The following is a 21,756-nucleotide window of genomic DNA, read 5'->3' as shown; positions in this document are numbered from 1 at the left end:
CAAAGCTTTCAAGCTTTTTAATGGCTATCAATGGTGGAAAATATATGGAAGAACAGATGAAGATGAAGATGAAGAACAGAAATCTCCTTTCCGTTTGATTACTGGAGCTTCAGTAGCTTGCGTTTTTTGAGAATTGTAGTTGAGTGAGAGAAGAGAGATCTCTTTCCGTTGAGGAAGGAGAGAATTACGCAGCAATTCGAATTTGATGTTGACAGAATCACACGCAGATCTGGTGCCTCATTTTAGGGCTTTTTTTATGGCAAAATCTACCTATTTTTGGATTGGTATATAATTTGTAGTAAAAGTGTGGACTACACGGGTAAATAACAAATTATGAACATTTTTGGTAATAAGATTTGATATATGATATAGATAGGTAAAAATCCCATATAAAAATATCATTAATTAACCCAAATACAATCCTTTAGCCCAAGCCCAAATTCCGCCTGACCCAATCCCTTCTCCACCTCATTAAACCTAATCCCTTCCCCATTAAAAAACGAAACGATCAGATACGCTCCCCATTCCGAAAAACAGAGAACAGCGGCGCCATCCCTCCCCTTGGTCCTCGATTCCTTCTTCTTCAAAACACAGAGAAGAGGACCCCTTTCCCTGGATAAAAGCGGCGCATTTTCCCCTTCTCCTCCATCCCCTCATCATCTACAAAACCAGATTTCACCCCAATTCAAGGAACCTAACTTCAGGGCCCTGCTTCGATACACAGCAGCGGTTTTCCCTCAACAGGAAGCTGCTGCTCAACGACCCCTCTTTCTGATTTGAAAAACAAAAGAACCACCATTAAAAGCTGTTGAATAATCTCCAAACCAACTGAAAAATACAGAAAAAGAGCCTCTTCTTCGCTCAAAAAACAGCCGCTCCAAAGTTGCGCTCAAGAGCTCGTTGAGTTTCCCGGCTAGGTCTCTAGTTCGGGTTTTGTTGATGAGGTTTGATAATTTCTGGATTTTCGAGTCTTTTTGGCTTGGGATTAGTGCTGTTTTCTGCCGATTCCATGGCTGACTTCACTGAGCTTTAGGTTTTGAATTTTTTGTGGTTTCATCGTTGATTGAGGGCTTTTATTTGCTGTTACTGGTTTGCTGCTGAGGCCACTAGAATTAAGCCTTGATTTGGTCTTTTGGATTTATGGCCAAGGTATGATGTCTAATTTCAAATGATGTATTGGTTGTTTGGATGGTGATATGGTATGAAATTCGTGATGATTATTCACCTAAACGCTTGAAAATGCCTTGTTATGTTAAATTCGAATTATTCCCGAAATGGCAGAATGGAATGGCTGATTACATGGCTTGGCTTAATTCCATGTTTTCTCTGCATTGGGTCACCCGATCTGATCACTTTGTTTCTCTATTAGTGTTTGATTGTCTGTTGCGAGCTAAATATGCTAAATTGTACCCGTTTGTTAATTAGCTAGTTGCCACATGTTAGTAATTGAAGTATCCTTGCGTTCAAACATGTCATGATACTGTTGATTAATGCATTTAGTTGATTTCTCCTTGTTAAATAGTCTTTCTTTGTTCCTTTGTCAAAATTCCTCGTAAATGATTTGTTTATAGTTTCAGTTCATTCGTAATTAGTCCACTGGTTCATTTTGTATGCTAAGTGTTTTATAGATAATCTGCTGGCTTTGTTCTATTTGTGAGGTAGTCAATTAGGATTAATTGAGTAAACTAAGAACTAAGGAGGAATAGGGTTTGGGAATTTGGGGTTGGATTTTTAGGAAACAATTGGGTTTTGGACCACTTCTTGATGGGTAGAAATGAAAGGAAAAATCAGACCTTTTAAGATTTGGGCCAAGGTAGTATGTTGCCGGCCCATCTCCTCTTTAACAACAAGGATAGCCTATCTTAAATTATTTCATATTTTATACAACAAATTCCACAAATATGTCCTTCATATTAATCTCAAACATAGGAAATGAATAACTCTGAACATCGTAGCATGCTTCAGGCGCAATTACTAAACCATCGTGATTATGGGTATGGTTCCCTTGACATAGTTACGATGCCTAATTCCAAAATTCGGGTGTGCATTTCATGTGACCCGATCATAACAACTTTGAACAATAATAAAATAAACATGTCGCAAATTGGGTGCATTTCATGTAGCGTGGTTTGCAATGTGTTCCAAAACGGCAAGTGTACGACAATCGTAACTTGTTCAAGAAATAATTCCATAAATCCTAAAAAGCGGTTTAAAATAATTAAAAGCTGTTATAAAGTTAAAAATGCACAATAGATTTAAAACATGTAATAAATCAAATAATCTGGCCAATTATTAATAGTTAAGCGACCGTGCTAGAACCACAGAACTCGGAATGCTTAACACCTTCTCCCGGGTTAACAGAATTCCTTATCTAGAATTTCTTGTTTCGTACACTTTTAAATAAAGTCAAAATTTCCTCGATTTGGGATTTTAAAATAAACCGGTAACTTGGGACACCCTAATAAATATTCAAAGTGGTTACTCTGAAATAAATAAAATAATCTTATTTCGAATAATGTCACTTTAATTGGAAAAACTCCCTTGTATACCCTATCGGGTGGAAAAAGGAGGTGTGACAATTAACATACAAAATGTATAAAAATACAAAAAAAAATACAAAATTTTATTTCTGCTATTATTTTTACTGTGGCTATACAGTGTCATTTCTCATTGAAAACTGACACAGAAGGGGATATCTTCAAGGTCAAAATTTTAGAAGACATTATCTAAAAATGAGAAATTAAAGTGATAATTTGCGTTATCCAATAAAAGGAGAGGAAACATTTTGCTTCAGAGCAGAAGATTTGCTTCATGAATCAGAGTTGGGTAACACTGTTAGTTTTTGAATACATTGTGTCAGTGAGACTAAATGTGCTCCACTTTAGCATACTTAAGAGACTAAATATGCTCAGGATTATATTTGAGAGACCAAAATAGACATGCCCTTAAAGATGGGGGACAATATTGGCCAAAAACTCGAACACACTTAGTTGAAAGTTGAAACACATTAAACCCTTCTGACCCTACGTGCTTCTCAATCGTGTTGATGTTAGTATCCACGTCGATAAAATATGCCATGTCATTTCTTATGTTTACAGAAATTATTTTTTAATTTTTCCTATACTAATATGAATTCCTCGTTCCTCACTTACCATTTCCACACTATTCCCTTCTTCATTCATTGAGTTCTCCTAGTAGCTGTAAATTGGATTTTGCTCCTCTCTAATTTTTGTGGTTTTCCGTTCGCTGATTTTGGTGAGTTTTCTTTTTCTTCTAGCATGGAAATACAAGACAAAGACAATGGTTCGTCGGATAAAGCTAAAGAGAGGATCTTCCAAACTTTCTCAGAATTTATGATTAGGTTTATTCCCAACTCTTAACTACCTTGAAAAACTTATGCTTTCTTTTAATTATTCTCATAGTTGTCCTTACATTTCCCTATTCGTTTAAATTTAATTTACAAGCAAACAAGAATTAATGTATTTCATCATACAACCTTTAAAAAATAAATAGAGTTTGTTAATTAATAGATGGCCAAATAGAAATTTCTGTGATTTTTTTTTTGATATTTAGAGAATTTTCTTGAAGTTAAGCCATTGCCGCCCCCCCTCCCCCCCCAAAAAAAATCCCCTCTTTTTACTGAGGTTGTGATTTTGCTTTATTGAGCCAAGGGTCTTCCGGTCTTGTAAAGGTAGTAAAGGTAGGGGTAAGGATTGCGTACATACTACCTCTCCAGACCCCACTTGTAGAAATATAATGGGTTCTTTGTTGTTGTTGTTAGAAAGTGCTTAAAAAGTTTGAGAACTGTATATTTTTAGTTGCTCCAAAAAATAATAGCCCAAAATGTATTTTTTTTGTATATATGTATGTTGTACATATTTTATATACTTTTAGGCTAGCGGATGTAATTAGTTTTGGCCAATCGACCATTTTTGTATTTTGCCAAAAAAGTTCACATTTTTAAAATAAAATTGCAAACTTTATTTGCAAAATTTAAGTTTTGTAACTTTTAAGGACAAACAATAGTAGTATTATATTCATCAAAATTTAGGCAGACAGTAAGAATTCACCGAGCTATTTCTTCTTTCGTTGTGCGACTTAGGTTCGTTCTTCTATTTCAGGATTACAAAATTTGATGAATTAGCAGAAGTGGGAAGTAGATTGCTAGTTGGTTTTCAGCAAAGCCTCGGTTAGTGTGTTGTAGCATCCATTTGAGTGAATCTATTGTAAGAATACATAAATGCTCTTTAGTGAACCTTGCTTGTTTGCCTGTTTTTGTCAGAGTATATGCGACGTCCACCAATTGAAAAGAATTCCGGACTGGTTGAGCGCATTATTAGAGAGAATGATACTAAGAGGCTTTCGTCTTATGTTGAAGCTGGATGTCTGAATGCTCATGACACTCTACAAAATATGTCCAAGTGTAAGTGTTTTACATATCTGGAATCTATACCTGCAGCCGAAAAAAGAAATAGTTAATGTGAAGGAATTATATGAGGTCGTTCTATTCCTGTAGAATTTTCTCTCTTGTTTTTACAATGATCCGAGTTTTTTGCACTGATACATATTGTGTATACCGTCAAACCTCTCTATAACAACCATCCTCTATAACATCATTTCACTATAACGACCAAGTTTTCTTTGGAACCAATTTTTCATGTTATGTTATAAAATATGTTATCTGTAGTAACACTTCACTATGACCGCCAAAAATGTCATTTCTTTGTTGCTGTTATAGAGAGGTTCGACTGGACGTGCTACTTATGTATGATGATATTGTCATTTCTTTGTCGCTGATAGAGTTTAGTTGTATAATACTGTTCCACTTATAGCCTTTCCATAGAGTAGGCTATTGAAATATCTTGTTACAAATTTTTGACATATCTATAAGTTAACAAGAGGAGTGACAAATTAATCTTTTCGTGATTTTGGTTTTTGTTGTTGTTGCTGTCTTCCCTTAATTTTCTTGTGTACATCTTGGCCAATCGAATTTCTCCTTTTTGTTTCCATTTTTTTCCCACTAGATTCTTTTGGTGTTATTTACCTTCATAACTTGGATTGTGCTTCTGCACAGAAGTACATACATGCCACCTTGGACTTCAGGATCACGTAAACAAAGGTATTTCAGGTGCCCTGTATTAATAATTTTTTCCATATCATCTTTAAGTACGTTAACTGACCCCTTCTTCAGCACCACACACAAGACACGTTGGTTCAAGCTAAGATTAACAACACGGTAGGGTAAAAAGGTTAATTCAACTTAGAAGATTAAATTAAGTCTCTTGATCTGGAACACATATGGTGTAATATACAAATGTATATCCAGAACTGTATATAAGAGTGTGAACAGAGTAACACTACTTGAATAACCAAGATGTGCTACATTCAGAATGAGTGTTAATTGAAGTTTTACTTGAGCTTATTCGACGCTACTATTGGTTTATTCATTTAGCTTTACCCTGCATAGTAGAATGTCCTACTTTTCTTTACAGTTTTTATGTTAAGTGTAAGAGTTGCATGTTTTTCCAAATGGAGTTGGAGTTTAGATTACAAAATGGGGATATTATTGCAGCAAAGTGTGTTGTTGATGAACTTGCATGCCTTTTAAAGGATGCGGAAGCTGTAGTACAAACGATGAATTGTAGTTTGGCGCAAATGGGGGAAAGAAATGTTGACAGTGGTACAGATTCGTCGGGCACCTCTCATGATGAAGTAAGATCCTTTTTTCTTTAGCCACTTGCTTGCTTGAGCTTTTAATATGTAATATTAAACTATTATTAGCAACCTCTTCATTTAGAACTGAACCACTAATCATTCTGTTGGGAAATACCTAGAAGTACACATCAATAGATTTATCTATTCGGGAATGAACTTAAGAAATATAAAGCAAGAATTTGGTTTGGAAATCCAGATAAATGCTTCCATTCTTTTGTTTGAAGAAGAAAGAAAGAAAAAGAAACTAAAATCGAGTTTACACTTGGTCATATTACCAAGTTATGAAGTTTATTAGGTCCGATATTCTAAGAATTACCATAAGCAAATATCATTTTGCATTGGATTGCTAAAAAATACAGTAAATGGCATTTGTGTTGCTAAATTGTAGAAATAATTTAGAATCCTAAATTTTAAGTTTCAACTTGGGTGTATGGAAAACTGTTTGAATAGTTAAGTTTAGTGGAAAGGCTTATTTTATGTGATTATTATTTGGATGTTGAGTCTGAAGTACAGTCAACTTGTAGTGTGCACTCAAATTTTTAATTTGAAGTAATACAGACATATTCTGATATGTTTATTACTTAAAAAAAAACTTAATCTACCATGTTCTTTAGGCTGACAATGAACCTACTTATGTTCCCCTTATGACATTTATATTTAAACAATTTTTAATAATGTCCCAATGTAGGAGGAAGAGCTATCTGTTGATCTTTTGAAACACGAAGTCATTGATATTGCAACAATGATGGCAGTATTATACGGCATGGTAAAAAATGACTACACAATGCAGGTAATAATCTCTTCCTTTCCAAGATGTTTCTTCATAGTCGGGTAATGGAGTTAGCAGTCTATGCTAGAGGGTTCATTCGTACATGATCAGTTGACCACTGACTATAGCCAAGCGTAACGGTTAGTCATTATTTCCTGTAACAGGAAAAGATTGTTTCTTCCCTTAACCTTACTTCATCTTCTGGAGAACTGGAGAGCTACTCCAGCATGTGGTCATTGCGCCCTTACATGGATGATGAAATCATGCATAAAGCTTGGAAACTTGTACGCCGCTAACTCTTTTTGTCCTCCTGTTTGTTATTTTGGTGAAAGATCATCAAATAGCGTTATTTATATCAAAGAAGCTTCACTATAGCTTTCTTTCTTGAAATTTGTTTGAAGCAATAGCAAATGCAGTTTTGCAGTACGAAAAAAAAAGTACAGAAGAAAGGAAAAAAGAAAAATAGCGGGTGAGGATGAAGAACATGTGACGGTTGTAATAATTTTTATTGTTAATTATTGGTTAAACTAAGCATGACTGCTATGGCACTTAATCAAGTTGCTATAAACATTGACTGGTTTTGGTATTTATACAGTGACTATCTGCTTTCACTTTCAAATACCTTCCTCTTTTGTTAGCTAAGGTGCTCGGACACGGGTGCGGATCTAGAGGTCGGATCCTTAAAGATGTTAATTCTAAGATTCGGGGATACGGATCCTAATACGGATATAGGTATAGGGATCCTGCTAAAAATAATTCAAAAAATTAAAAATATCTCTAAATTATGAGAAATTTATGGATTACTTACGTATATCTGGTAAAGTATGGATTCTTTTTATTCTCAAGTTGTAGATAAGTAAAGGATTGATTTCCTAGATAAGGTATGTTATTTTCTCCAAATTTACCCCAGTTTTTGTTCAGATATGAAATCTTATAGTTGTATGCTCCACATTATGAATTTATGATGTGTAATTGCTTTATGGTGAATAAGCTAAGTTCTAGTAGTGGAAATAAATTTGAAAAAAAATCTTAAAGGGACAATCCTCTGATTAAGATCGAAGTTATTTTGGACTATGCTTTATACAGTCAAACCTCTCTATAATAATATTTCATTATAATGACCAAGTTTTCTTTGGACCCAATTTGTCTATGTTATGTTATATAAACTCTTCACTATAACAATCAAAAACTATCGAAACAAATGAGCCTATTATAGATAGGTTTGCTATTACAGAGAGATTTGACTGTATGATTCTCGGTTATTCAATTCAAGGACATTTCAAGAATAGTAATTCAGCACGGTGGCAATCCAACTTAATAATATTTAGAGAAGTACTAGTTGATATACAAAATTATTTCTTAATGGAACTAAAGGCCATTAGATAAGACACAGGGTCATTATTCCTACCAAATCTACTAGCTTCCACTTACAGAGGAAATTAACTTACACCAAGAAGTTAATCCATAAATTATTCGAATTGCAATAACTGCAACTTTATTGCTCTATGCCAAATACTCTACTATTTAATACACTAAAATTATTCACTCCATTATAAGTTGGGAAGCCTCGTTGAGACTCTCGATTTCATATGAATAACCAAGATTGTTAGCTTGAGCTCGAAACTCATCCATCTCACCTTTTGGAACTTGGAATCCAACTAACACACTTGCAACAAGTTCTCCCTATCATGGATATAGAAAAAACAAATTATTTACTCCAAAAGTGGCATATAATGAAACTAGAAAGAGTTTAGCTTGTATACACTGATGGCGCAGAAGAATATTTACACTATCGAGTCATTTATAAGCCGAGTTCTAAGTTCTATGTACCTACGATGGTAAAAGTATTTACACAATCAGGTTATTTATAAAGTAATTACAAGTAAATCCTCGATGATAAGCATTTAAGCTAATGTAAGAGACGGCTCCGATGGGTTCTCTGTTTCTTTCATTCCTGGTTATCTGTTCTCTAGCCATTCTACCATATTATTATTTTCAGAATTCATTCCAGGCGGAAACTCATCTAGCTAGGGAACTCTTATAAGACGATTTCTCGTATGATTATTTTCGTGATTCGGCCTAGAAGAAGTTCACCTTGTCTGGCCAATGGGGAATTCGGGGATTTGGTATAGCAGTTCAGGTTCGTTTGCATATTAGTAATATGTTAAAAATGGTGGCTAGCATACTATCACAAATTAAGCTATACTGACAGTGTAAACAATCTTTACGTTATCAGTGTGTATAACGTAAATAAGTAGAATTAGTTGTATGAAAAATAAGACATGCAACATGCTACAAGTAGTTAAATAGCACTGATAGTGTAAAAATATTATTTATATTATCAGTGTATATAAGTTACATCAAACTAAAAATGAAGGTTGTGACTAGAAATTACCTGTTCACGATAATGGAACAAACTTATATTCCATCGAGGGCTGAAAGCATCTAAGAACTTCCTTAAAGCTCCAGGCTTCTCAGGAAATATGAATTGACAGAAAATCTAAAAATTGAATGTAATAAGTAATTTCTTTTTTCCTAACAACTAATAAAGCAAATCTAAAATGAGAAGCCAACATCCCCTCTAAAAATGAATAGAACTTTAATTACCTGTACAGAACTAGAGCTTGTTTTCTTCCAGAGTTATATCTGTACTTGAATTCGGTAATAATCATAGGTCCCACCAGTAATTCAAGTCAATATTTCAGTTTCTTAGACAGAAAGTATCATATAGTAACTAAAAAAGTTTTAAGTTATGTACACGTCAGTGTAACAAATTTTTACTCCATCAAGACGGTATAAAAGTTTCTTACACTGACGACGATGTATATAACTTAAACTCTGGCTAAAATGCTTGTTAAGTGCTCTAAGTAACGCACAAGTTCGCAGAATTTTTTGAAGCTTCCTGGTTCTTCTGGCATAAAAGTAGCCAGCAGAGCTTCCCTCTGTCCACCAATATCTGCTAAATCGACGACTAATTTTAGTTTGCTGATGTCCATATTGGCTCCACTAGCAATTGCTACAACGTTTTCGCCCTTTATGTCATAGTATTTGCAGTATGCTTCAGCTCCAGCTATGGCGAGTGCACCTGATGTCTCTAATATGTTCCTTCCTTTGTCGTACACATCCTATTGAAAAAAAGAACAAAACACACACAAACACAAACTAGTACATGTCAAAACCAGAGGGAAATTTAAGAAAGTTACTTTAATCCACATCTAAAGTATGAATGTCAAACGTGGACGGGTTAGCCTGAATTTGAATGGACCAAAATTGGTTGAGTTAATAAATGGGCGAGTCATATACCCACATAAATGTTATTTGGGCTGTGATTGATTGGGTTGATAGTTCAACCCGTCCTATTCTAACCAATTTTGGCTGGTTGGACGGATCATATCTGAAACCATTAGGAGATGGTGCGTGCTAACCTTTACTGCTGCACTAATAGCATCGTTACTGACTAAGACCATTCCGTCTATTAAATCTTTGCAAAGACGGAAAGTTTCTTCACCAACTAACTAGTGCAACAGCTACGCCATCTGCAAAATTATCAACTTGTTCTAACTTTACTCTCATTCCGTGGTACAAAGACTGTGTCATTGAACTTGCACCAAATGGCTCAACTCCTATAATCTTTGTATGAGGAGCAACCCTTTTGAAATATGCAGCAACACCAGCTATTAAACCTCCTCCTCCTACAGGCAGAAATACTGCATGTATATCTTTAAGATGTGATCGAAAGGCGGGATGAATGTGAGACCTTCATCTTCAGCCAACTTTAAAGCATGTGCTTGAGCTTCATCAAATGTGTCACCCTGTAGAACTACATTACCATCCAAGTTCTTAACTGCTTCAATCTGTTCATTTGTAAAGAAAATGGTCCTTTAGAAAAACAAATAATTTCACAATACTTTCTACTAAAAAAATAGGAATTAGCGACAGACTACTTCTGTTGCTAAATAGAAAAATTTCATGCTACAAGCTAAACAAATTATCTAGAAATTCTATTAGCTACGAGCGATTTAGCGAGACTTGCGACGAAGTTTGTAGCTAGTTCCAATTTTTTTTTAGTGAATTATTTTGTTCTCTCTGTTTTAGTTGTGTGACCCTATTCAGATGAGAGACTTTTATAACCACACAAACGTTATGACGCATTTAAGAGCCCGTTTGGACATAAGAAAATTTTCACATTTTTTCGAATTTTTTTCCCGAAATCAGCGTTTGGTCATATAATTTCCAATTTTCACTTGAAGATGCATTTTGGAATTTTTCGAAAATTTGAAAAACTCCAAAAAGTTGTTTTTTCAAAATTTGTGTCAGATCACTCACAAAACTTCAAAAACAACCTAAAATTATATTCATGTCCAAACACAACTCTAATTTTCAAATACCATTTTCACTTGAATTTTTTTTCACTTTTCTTGGAACTTTACAATTCTTATGTCCAAACACCCACTAAGACTATAAGTTTCAAAAGTCTTATAACTACACAAATGTTACAGCATGTTAAAGCTCCCAAGTTCCGAAAGTCTTCATTTTTTAGTAAAACTCAGTGCCCGATCAACTAGATTCACATGAATCGAACATGAAGGATAAATTAACAGGAGAGAACTAATTACCTTGATCTCTGGTGTGGTAACAGGCATGACAATCGTAGCAGTACATTTAAGTCTCTGAGCACCTAATGCAACACCTTGTGCATGATTTCCAGCTGAAGCAGTTATAACCCCTCTTTCTAATTGCTCCTTTGAGAGTTTGGTCATCATGTTATAAGCTCCTCTAAGCTTGAATGAGAGCACCTAAAAAATACCACCAGTTGATGAGCTAGCAATATTAGTTACCTATATTGCTCGAATTCTCCGAAAAGGTCATCGGGTGCGTGTCGAATCCTCAAAATATATATTTTTTGAGGATCCGACGCGGGCGCAACAACATTTTGAAGCGTCCACACAGTATAAATAGTTACACAATAATACAAGGCAGAAACGTTTGAAAAAGAGAACAATTATTAACTTATCTAAGATAGTTAAAAGTAGAATAATATCCCCATTGTTCAGAGGCGGAGACATAATTTTGAGTTTATGAGCTCTAGATTTTAGAAAGAAAAAAATGCAACTTAATTACTAGGCTTTTTATACATATTAAGTGAGCTTTTTAGTACAAGTACAGTGTTTGGGCCAAAATTATTGGGTTCTGCCGAACCAGTAAGTCGAAGGCTAGCTCCGTCGCTGTTGTTGTTCTATCTTAAATGATAGTCTTTCTTTTTTCGGTGTATTCCGAAAGAAAAAAAAGCTTTCCTACGTTTGGAAACTCTTTCACTTTAAATGTTTCTATTTTACCCGTAATAACATGCTTTGATAGCAACAAAAAAAACGTTTACAACAACAACGACAATAACATACTAAATATTATCCCACACCGTAGAGTCTGGGGAGGGTAGTGTGTACGCACACCTTACCCCTACCTTGTGAGGATATGAAAGTTGTTTCCAATAAACTCTCGGCTTAGAAAAGCATAAGCACCACATTAATGAAAATATAGACAAGAAGGGACAGTACCAAAAAGCCATATAAAAGCAGAATAAAAACAACAAAAGTAAGTTGATCAACAATGAAAGAAAATAACGGTTAGTCATAAAAACCTACTACCAACGGAAAGCGAGACTGCTTGTCAATATTACTGTTATGAACACTCTAGACTACCTACTTTACTACCCTAATCCTCAACCTCCATACCTTTCTAATGGTATGTTTAAAACCACAAATTCTAAGTTAAAGCAAATGCTACATCAAAAAAAGAAGAGAGGAGAAACATACGGACTGCATATCCTCTCTTTTGATCCAAAAGTTAACTCCAAGCTTCTTGGAAAGCTTAGTTGCATTTTGCAAGGGGGAATCAATTGCTACATCATACACTCTAGAAGCCAATATTTCAACAAGATACTGAAACAATTCTTCTGTATCACCCCTGATGGATTATTCTCAATCAACTTCCCCGCCTCGACATCCTGTAAAGACGCTGGAACGGGTACTGAATCAGCTGATGGAGATAATTCTGAGACCTTCAATGGCAATGCTGATGGTTTTGGAATCGTAGTACGTATCGCGCCCTTCATTTTCTTGTTGTTGCCAGTACTGGAAATTATGTGTCATTGCTAGAAATTGCTTTGGTTCTAATTGCTAATAATTTGGGGTTACAGGCAAAATGTGAGTTTCCAGCTGGGGCTAGACAAAGAACTTCCATATCGTACTATATTTGATAGAGGAAAATAGAAGAAATCATAGAAGAGAAATGTTGTAAAATACTACATACAATGGGGATATTATATAGGTATAAGAAGGCCGGTGGTGTTTGGGGTTTGGGGGGGGGGGGGTTAGATTTTGAATTAATCGTGATGTACTATGCAGAGGCGGATCCAGGATTTTGACAGGATGTGTGTACTATTAAGAAGGGGTGGATCCATGATATAAATTCTACATGTTCAACCTTTAGTTCTTACTATTGTGCATCCTTTACACATTCGAATTATAAGTTTAAAATTAAAATTTAAATAAAATATATTTTCTTGCACCTATATCTATTATCCACGTTAAAAATGTCGGGATCAATAGAACCCATTGATTATATGCTACATTATACAATTTTACTAGTTTTAATATACATATTTTGTTTAATCATATAAGATTTTACGGTGACAAAAGAAGAATAAGAATTTTAATGTGCGGAAATTTTGAAAGAATAATTCAACAAAAAAAGAAATAAAAGAAAAAATACTTAATTAATACGCAAAAAGTTACACCAGACATATTCATCTTCCGTGGGCGTCTAGTTCTAGGGAAAAAAAGAAAAAACAGCAAGATTGATATAAGATTTGACCTTACAACCTCACTTAGAGAGATAGATCCAGTAACTATCACATCATATAATACTTTGAGCATGAGTGCATACACATATATTTAAGTATTTTTGAAAAAAAAATTATAATATTACTATACATGATTTAGGGAGGGTAGCATGGGTTCACGTGCCCCATGGAATCCCCCTAAATACGCCCCTGGTACTATTGGGTAGAAGCTCAGTCACGGTTCGATCGAACCTAGTAACTTTTACTAGAGCATTTATGTTAAAAAATTTATTAAATATGTAAACATGTTAAATTTAAAATTCAAATTCAGAACCCATAAAGTTAGAATCATGGCTTTTGTCTTTGCATGCCGATTCAAGTTATTTTGTTGTTTATTAACCTGATATATAGTTAAGTAGTCTCAGTTTTCTTTAATCTCTTTAGTACTTATACATGCATTTGATTTGCTTTTAGATTTAGGGTGTGTTGGTACGAACGAAAATACTTTTATGAAAAATGAGTGAGTTTTTCACTTATTTTCCCATGTGTGGTTGGTGAGTAAAAAAAAAATCGGAAAATATTTTTTAGTATTTGGTTAGAGAGTAAAAAATATTTTTTAGGAAAATAATATTTTATGCTACTCTTTCACCGCCTCTTTCCCCAAATCCCCATATTTCCTTTGCTCTCTCCTCTTCCCCCTTCAAATCCTCAAGAATTTAATTATTTTTTTAAAAATTCACACAAACTCAAAGGAACTAATGCTGTTTTTTTACTTTTTTCACGCAAAAATAATTATAAAAATTTATACTCCATCTATTTTTAGTTATACGATTGGATATGCGATTATATAGGTTAATTTTTCTTTAATTAATTTATGCTATTTCATCAATTATCTCTGATTCATTTTCTGTTTCTTAGTTACTTTCATATCTTCAAGTGCAAAGGTATGTTGTCAAATAGTTACAGAAGTTTCGTGTGTAATTCGAAATACAGAAGAAGCCCTTTGCTGTGGACAAATATAAAAAGGACATTTTCTGTTTCAATGTTGTGATTATTATGAAAAACGTGATAATGTTAAAATACTACGACACAAAGATGATGTATGTGTTGTACTTTTTAGTTAGAAAGGAGTACAAGGTCACGGGAGTCTGGGGCGGAGCTAGAGTGTCGTGAGCGAGTTCAGTCGAACCCAGTAGTTTTGGTTCGAATTCTGTATTTCTCTAAGAAAATCCATTGAATATGTATGATTATTAATATAGAACCCAATAACTTAAAACGATTAGAATCCCGAACACAAATCAACCATTTCACCTATCTTTTAGTGGCATTGTATAAATTACTCACGTGATAGGTAAGCTATATTAATAAAGGGTTTTTTTTGTACCTTATGCGAATAAATTTTTGTGTCTTAACTAAAAAAGGTAAGTGCACTGACGCACCGTTTGATTCGATATACGGAAGCAGTGTTGTCTGACTAAATCCGGATTTACACTGAAAAGTTCCACTTTAAGGGTACAATGCCCTCACAAAGGAGACTTCATATCCATGACTCGAACACAAGACTTTTGCTCGACAAGTAAAGAATGTAACATATAACGACAACTTCAAATAAAGCATGTGATATTAGACATGACGAATAAAAGACATGACATGTGCTAACAATTCCAAATAAGTTCATGAAAGAAGCCTAAGAGTCTAAATCGGTCAATTTCCATATATAAGTCCGAGTACATACTTGTCACCTCGCGTAAACTGCTTTCACATGACACAAATAGCACAAACGATTCAAATCCTAAAGGGTATCCCCCCTCCCCCCCACAAAGTTAGATAAGATACTTACCTCAAAGAAGCTAAACCAATACTCTAAAATGACCTTCTCATGTGAAAAAATCTTCGTACGGCTCAAATCTAGCCAAAATAACTTAATATTATAAATAAAAATCACAGGAAACAATTACGGATAATAAAGCTTCAATCTTTAATGAAAACTAAAAAGTCAACCCCGAGCTCGCACCTCGGAACTCGATAAACTCACAAAATTCGAACATCCAATCCGATACGAGTCCAACCATACCAAAATTATCCAATTCCAGAATCAAATCGTCCTTCAAATCATCATTTTATATTTTTGAAAGTTTTCACAAAAATTTTCATTTTCTCCAACTCAAATCACTAATTTAATGATAAAAACAAATATGGAATCATCGGATAAAAATGGTCAAACCCTCAGGGGTTTCGCATTTGAGGACCAAAAATGCGCACCTGCACTCTCGCTTTTGCGAGCCATCATCCACACCTGCTATGTCCACTTACCAGACTAGACCTCATGCCTGCACAAAAGGGGTCGCACATGCAACACCTCAAAAGTGCCCAAACAAACCGCAGAAGCGAAATCCTGCGCATCTGCAATAACTAATCTGCAGAAGCAACCATCGCACCTGTGCGCCGAAATCCGCAGAAACGAAGCTCCCGCCCAGGCCTCAATGTCGCAAAAGCGACACAAAATGCGTAGAAGCGGCCCCTGATAAGTGGGAATTTTGACTAAATTATTAGCACCTTTTAGCTTTTGTTTTAGTCTAAAAATATTGAATTATGTTCCCAAAACTAATATGCAAAATTGCAGGAATGTTGGAAGTTGGACTCCCAAGATGAAATCCGACTAAAAAGGAGTAGTCTAAACATAAGTCAATAAAAGCACAGAAGCTTGCAATGTGCGGTTCGCAGAATTTCAACTGCAGCCGCAATCAAAGAAGGAAAACTCAGCAGACTTTTGAGCAAATTACGGAAATGTGTGGCCGCAAAAGCTAGGCTAGGATCTAAGATCAGAGAGATGGCAAAAAGCCAAGTCCAGAGCTTCCTCGAATTGTGGTCCGCACAAGATTTGTGTTGTCGTAAAAGATTATCTTGTGGTCGCAATCATACTATTGCGGACCGCAAAAGAATGCTTTGCGGTCGTAGTGCTAAATCTGCGGACTGCAGAAATATTGCCTCGCAGCCGCAGTTCAGAATTGTGTGGCCGCGAACCTCCAGTTCCTGACAAGACAAAGAAACCTACGAACTGCACATGGAATTGTGTGGTCGCAGAACCTGCCGAGGGGTATTTTTGTCCGAAATTTTCAACCTTGCATAAATAGAGGAGTTTCGCGAAATTAGGTCAAGTTTTGAATCTCTGAAGTACTGTAGCTGTTTCTCTTTGTTGTTTTAGGAAACTTTAGCTATTTTTGGTGATTTAACATTAGATTTCTCTATTTTAATCTTCCAGTATGAGTTTTGGTATCTTTTCTTCTTTGTTTTCTTCTACACCTACTATGAGTAGCTATATTTTTACTAGGGTTGTGAACCAACCCTAGTGTGTAAACCTTATAGGTGTAAACCCTAGTGTTAACCTTATAGGGTTGTGAACCAACCCTAGTCTAGGTTAACTTAGCTAACAAGGAATTGGGTCAATTGAGAGATTAAATAACCCAGTTAAATGGTTCAACCTAGAGATAGTAATAACCCGACTTGAGCTCTTATCAACTTGTTTGGTTGATACCCATTTGGTCTTGAGAAAGTTAAATTGGGAAAAACTACTCTCCGACCGAAAGGTATTGAGTGGGTAACATAGTGTTGTGAGCTATAATACACCTCAATCAACAAAACGAGCATAAATTTTTTTATCCCATTTGGCAAACACTTAGGTCATGGTTACCTTTTATACATTTGTAAAAACTCCCTAAAAACAATTATCTCTAGTTTTATATCTTTAAATTTGCATTCATTAGCTTAATTTTAGAAGTAAAAACAAAAACCTATTCGTGGAAGTGCAATCTAGACACTTCATTTCCTCATCCCGAATATATATACTACTAACTCCCTTCTTAGCTCCCTGAGTATTCGATCCCGACTCTTTGTTGAGTTTTATTATTGCAAATGACCGTGTCATACCTCTTTAGAGGCGTGCATTTGGACGTGATAAATTTTTGGCGCCTTTTAGCTTTGTTTTAGTCTAAAAGCATTGCATTATGTTCCCGAAACTAAGGAAATGTGCAAAATTGCAGGAATGTTGGAAGTTGGACTCCCGAGATGAAATCCGACTCAAAAAAGACTAGTCTAAACACAAGGCATAAAAGGCACAAAAGCTTACAATGTGCGGTCTGCAATTCTCATTTGTGGCCACAAAAGAGTATTCTGCGGTCCCAATGGTCCAATCTGCAGCCACAATGAAGATGTGTGGATGGCAGATCCCTATCCTGCGAGAATGTTTCAACTGTGTTCCTCATTGTATCTTCTGGTGTGCCTTTACATTCCTTGTGCATCTGAACTTGAATTGCAACTAACACCCGCTTTTGCTTGGTACAGAAAATTGTTCGATCTCGATGCAGAGGTGATACTTCAAAGGGGAGGGGTGAACCTTCCAGGGGTCGAGGCAAGAGTGCTTTACCCCTCGCCCTACAAAAGATAGTCACAAAGAAAGCTACTGCCGGTAGAGGGAGAGGTGCAGTGCCTTTCGAATCTAGTTCTTATGTCCTGTTTAGGGAAGCATCAGATGGCAACTCGGTTCAAGAGCAGTCAGCTGTTCAGTCAAATATGTCAGGGAGATATCAACTCAGGGATGAGTCGTCCACATCTTAGAGCACTTCCGAGGGTTCGAAAAGTGCTATTCAGGCTTCGGAGCCATCCACTACACCTGTCCCTGAGGCACCAGATACTACAGTTGATGACATCCCCGATGATGGCAGATGGGGAGATGCTATAGTTGTCGACCTTGAAAGGTCGAAGAAGAAAGAGGTATGGGAGGTCCGGTTTGTTAGCTTAGAAGCCTTCTCCAGCATCCGCAAATGGTGGCCAGTGAGGTCGCTCACTCTTGATCAACAGTTTCAGTTGAAGGATCTAGAGAAGTATAACCCAACAGTGCTGAGATAGTTCAAGGAATGCAAAATGTGGTTTACCCAGAGTGTGGTAGTTGCTAAGGAGTACATTGTTCGGGAATTCTACGCCAATGTGGCACATATCAAAAAGGGGACAAAGGTGACAAAAGTGAGAAACCTCAAAGTGCAATTTGACCAGCACACATTGAACACATACTTGGGATTTGATGATGTCGAGCCCACAGAGTACTTAGAGAAGTATGCACTTGGGGAGGCAACTCTTTCTTGGTTAGCAGAGATTCTAGAAGCGCTTAGGACACCACCACCATGGATCACATCAGGGGTTCCTATTCAGAGGAACACTCTGAACTTTGAGGCGAAGGGGTGGCAAACCTTTATTTGCAGCAAACTAGACCCGTGCTAGAATGAGACCTATCTTCCGATTCCTCGGGCAGTTCTAGTTGCTTCTGTAATGGCCGAGTACCCGATCATTGTGAGTGCCGTGATGTCAGCCAACATCTCTATGATCGCTAGGCAAGCTGACTCATCTTGCCCGTATCTCAACACTATTACAGCGTATCTCACGGATACGGGGGTAGAGCCGTGGTATTTGATACGAAGGTGAGGCCGAAGAAGCCTTTCTCATGGTACTCTCTGATAGATGCTAAGAACCTAAAGAAGAAGGTCCAGCCTCCTACCACTACGGGCCAGTCTGAAGAGCCAACTATGGTAGTTGCGGAGGCAGTTGATGGTCCATCCACTTCGGTCGAGCCTTCGTTCAGTGCTGCAGCGATGCCTCCACCACCATCTTAAATTCACACTGCATTTCCTTCCACAGGTTTCACCTCAGCTTTGAAGCTGGTGGCCATGCCTACTACTTCACTTTCTACGCTGCGAGTTTCCCAAACACTGGCGAGCCTCAACAATTTGGATGCAGACAGCTACTGCAAAGCTGTCTGACCTTTCCAGTACTGTTGCAGCATAGTCATCCATTCATGCACCTCAAGTTTCTCCGACAGTGGAAGATACATTGAAGAATCTCCTGGAGAATCAGACTACTATTATGAACACTTTGGTACATCATGGGTCAGTGATTGAGGAGCTGGGAAAAGAAGTAAAGAAAATGAGAAAGTCCCAGGCTTCCAAGAAGTCAGTTGACAAGCTTCGAAGACAGGTGACCAAGATTGCAGCAGCCGGAGATCTCCTATTGAGATGCTGATTGATCCAGGTCTTACAGCACCATCAGCACCATCAGTTCCATTGGCACCAGCTGGCCAGTCTGAGGAGCCGACCTGGTTGCCGAAGCTGCCGAGGCAGTGCGCCAGATGTTCACCAACCCGTCCACTCCCAGTATTGTAGATGATAAGATCCACTTGGACGAGCCTGAGGGCGGTGACACTGTTAGGGACACAGAAATGTCCAAGTAGCCATAGGGAGTCTTATTCACTCTTTCCGTTCCTTTATTCTTATTTTATTATGCATTGGGGACAATGCTTATTTTTATTTTGGGGGGAGAGGGGTGGAGTTTATTTGATGATTAGGAGACATTTGGCCTGTACGTAACTTGATACTATTTTCTTTCTCTTTCTCATTATGTATATATTCTCTCTATTCTCTCATTATGTATATATATCTTTTCCTTCTCTCTCATTATGTATATATTTTTTCTTTCTCTCTCATTATGTATATTCGTTCTGCTTTCAATAGTTTTGCTTTGTAGCTTCTTTATGTTTATTTCCTCATTAGTTATATTTGATTTAGTAGCTTCTTTTTATATTTCAGTAGATAATACTTTGGTTTTCTTAATACCACAGTTCTTTCCAAAGGTAGTTGTTGTATGAACCGGGTGACTCGTCCCCACGATGGATGGCATGACAACTTTCTTAAGAAAATTAGTCTGTTTTATGTTTAGGTGATAATAGTAGTAGTAATGAATAAAAAGACCTAATTAAGTTAAACTCGAAGAGTCAAACATGCTTCATTTTGCACCAACACACTTAACTACGTGCTTATGGTTAGAGACAAGGTTTTTAAAAGGAAATAACTCTAGCTAGTGACTTTGTGACTCTTGTGTTGACTTTGATACCATCGAGTGGTCTAGTTGGACCATAGTGATCTTCAATCTTGAAAGTGATTGTTGTGGGCCCTTGACTCTATCCTCTTTAACAATCTAGTTGCATGAGGGGTGAGATGCTTTGTTGCTAGTCCAAGTACCTCGTGCGAAAGGTCAAGAACTTGCCCCGAATGTGTTTTAAGGCGACATCATTTTGCTTGGCTTGAGAAGTGATTGTAGGATTTTCTTCGTCCGTTTGAGTTTTCTATTGCCTACCAATGATGTCATCCCTAGTCAACCCCTTCGAGCCTTTAGCCTTTATTATTTGAAAATCATGTTACAAGCCTTTACCCATTCTATCGTGACCTTCTCTTGGTACCCGAGCTTTCCTTAACACTTATGTGAAACAAATGGCTAAAAACGTAAGTTTACGGGAGAGACGAGGAAATTGAAAGAAGTTATCAATGCACAAAAAGAGAAAAAAATGATGAGAAGGAAAGGCAAAGAAAAGAAAAGAACACAAAGAAAAATGCAACAAAATGAATAAGAAGAAGAGTTGAAAGGGATTCAAAGAAAGGTAATGATCCCAAACATGGAGAAATATATATGTAATGATCATGAAAGAGTAATGTTAAGTCTCTCTAGTTCCCCAAGGAAAAGAAAATACTTCAAAGAATCGGCAAAGTGTGAGCCGAGAAATGAAAGATGGAGTGCTTAAGGAAGGTGTAACCACGTACCCATATTGTATCAATCCTTAATCCAAAAGCTTTCATTACATGCCGAACGAAGTCCTACTTGATTTTCAGCCGAGTAAGCTTACATTAGTGGTAATCTACATGAGGGGCAATCCTATGATACTTGAAGCCGTACTTGTGACATTCTCTTGAGAGAGATGAGTGAACCTTTCATAAATCTTTGAATTGAGTGCTACATTCTTAAGTGAGTTTGGCAATTGGAAAGTAGATGAGGAAGAGTTTGGAGTCCACCATGACGTACAAGATAGAGCGAGCGTTCTTAATAAGTAAAGTCAACTCTTGAAACTCAAATGCCACAATAGGACTGTATGTGCATAAATGTTTAAGTTGTCACCTTATTGATAGTATATAAGTAGTGTGAGTAATTGTTGGTCCCAACTAATGTGTGAATGGCTCACCTTTAACTAGCTGAAATAACTCTTAACTTGTGGAGGTTGGAACTATTTTGTTTGCTTGAGGACAAGTAAAGACTTAAGTTTGGGGGAGTTGATAAATGGGGATTTTGACCACTTATTAGCGTTTTTAGCTTTTGTTTTAGTCTAAAAGCATTGAATTATATTCCCAAAACTAATGAAATGTGCAAAATTGCAGGAATGTTGGACTCCCGAGATGAAATCCGACAAAAAAAGGAGCAGTCTAAACATAAGGCAATAAAAGCATAGAAGCTTACAATGTGCGGTCCGCAGAATTTCATCTGCAGCCGCAATCAAAGAAGGAAAACTCAGCAGACTTTTGAGCAACTTGCGGACTGCACATGAATTGTGCGGCCGCAA

The 21,756-nt window shown here is 36.6% G+C and overlaps 1 protein-coding gene and 1 pseudogene across 2 annotated transcripts; one reads left to right on the top strand and one right to left on the bottom strand.

Annotated features, from left to right (window-relative positions):
* Positions 1-489: 489 nt before the first annotated feature.
* Positions 490-7,103, top strand: LOC107791357 (uncharacterized). Of its 2 annotated transcripts, XM_016613402.2 has the most exons (9): positions 490-944; positions 1,034-1,149; positions 3,278-3,361; positions 4,122-4,189; positions 4,283-4,423; positions 5,078-5,119; positions 5,573-5,712; positions 6,404-6,505; positions 6,649-7,103. In XM_016613402.2, exons 3-9 carry the CDS (start codon positions 3,279-3,281, stop codon positions 6,778-6,780), a joined length of 708 nt encoding a protein of 235 aa, XP_016468888.2. In that variant the 5' UTR covers positions 490-944; positions 1,034-1,149; position 3,278; the 3' UTR covers positions 6,781-7,103. The 2 variants fall into 2 exon arrangements, with proteins under 2 accessions (XP_016468888.2, XP_016468889.2); XM_016613403.2 differs by lacking the exon at positions 5,078-5,119 and having other exon boundaries at positions 490-1,149.
* Positions 6,860-12,809, bottom strand: LOC107791356 (threonine dehydratase-like; annotated as a pseudogene).
* Positions 12,810-21,756: the final 8,947 nt, after the last annotated feature.

This window comes from Nicotiana tabacum, chromosome 10, assembly GCF_000715075.1.
Source record: "Nicotiana tabacum cultivar K326 chromosome 10, ASM71507v2, whole genome shotgun sequence".
NCBI classification, from domain to species: domain Eukaryota; kingdom Viridiplantae; phylum Streptophyta; class Magnoliopsida; order Solanales; family Solanaceae; genus Nicotiana; species Nicotiana tabacum.
This window is presented reverse-complemented; position numbering and strand designations above follow the sequence as displayed.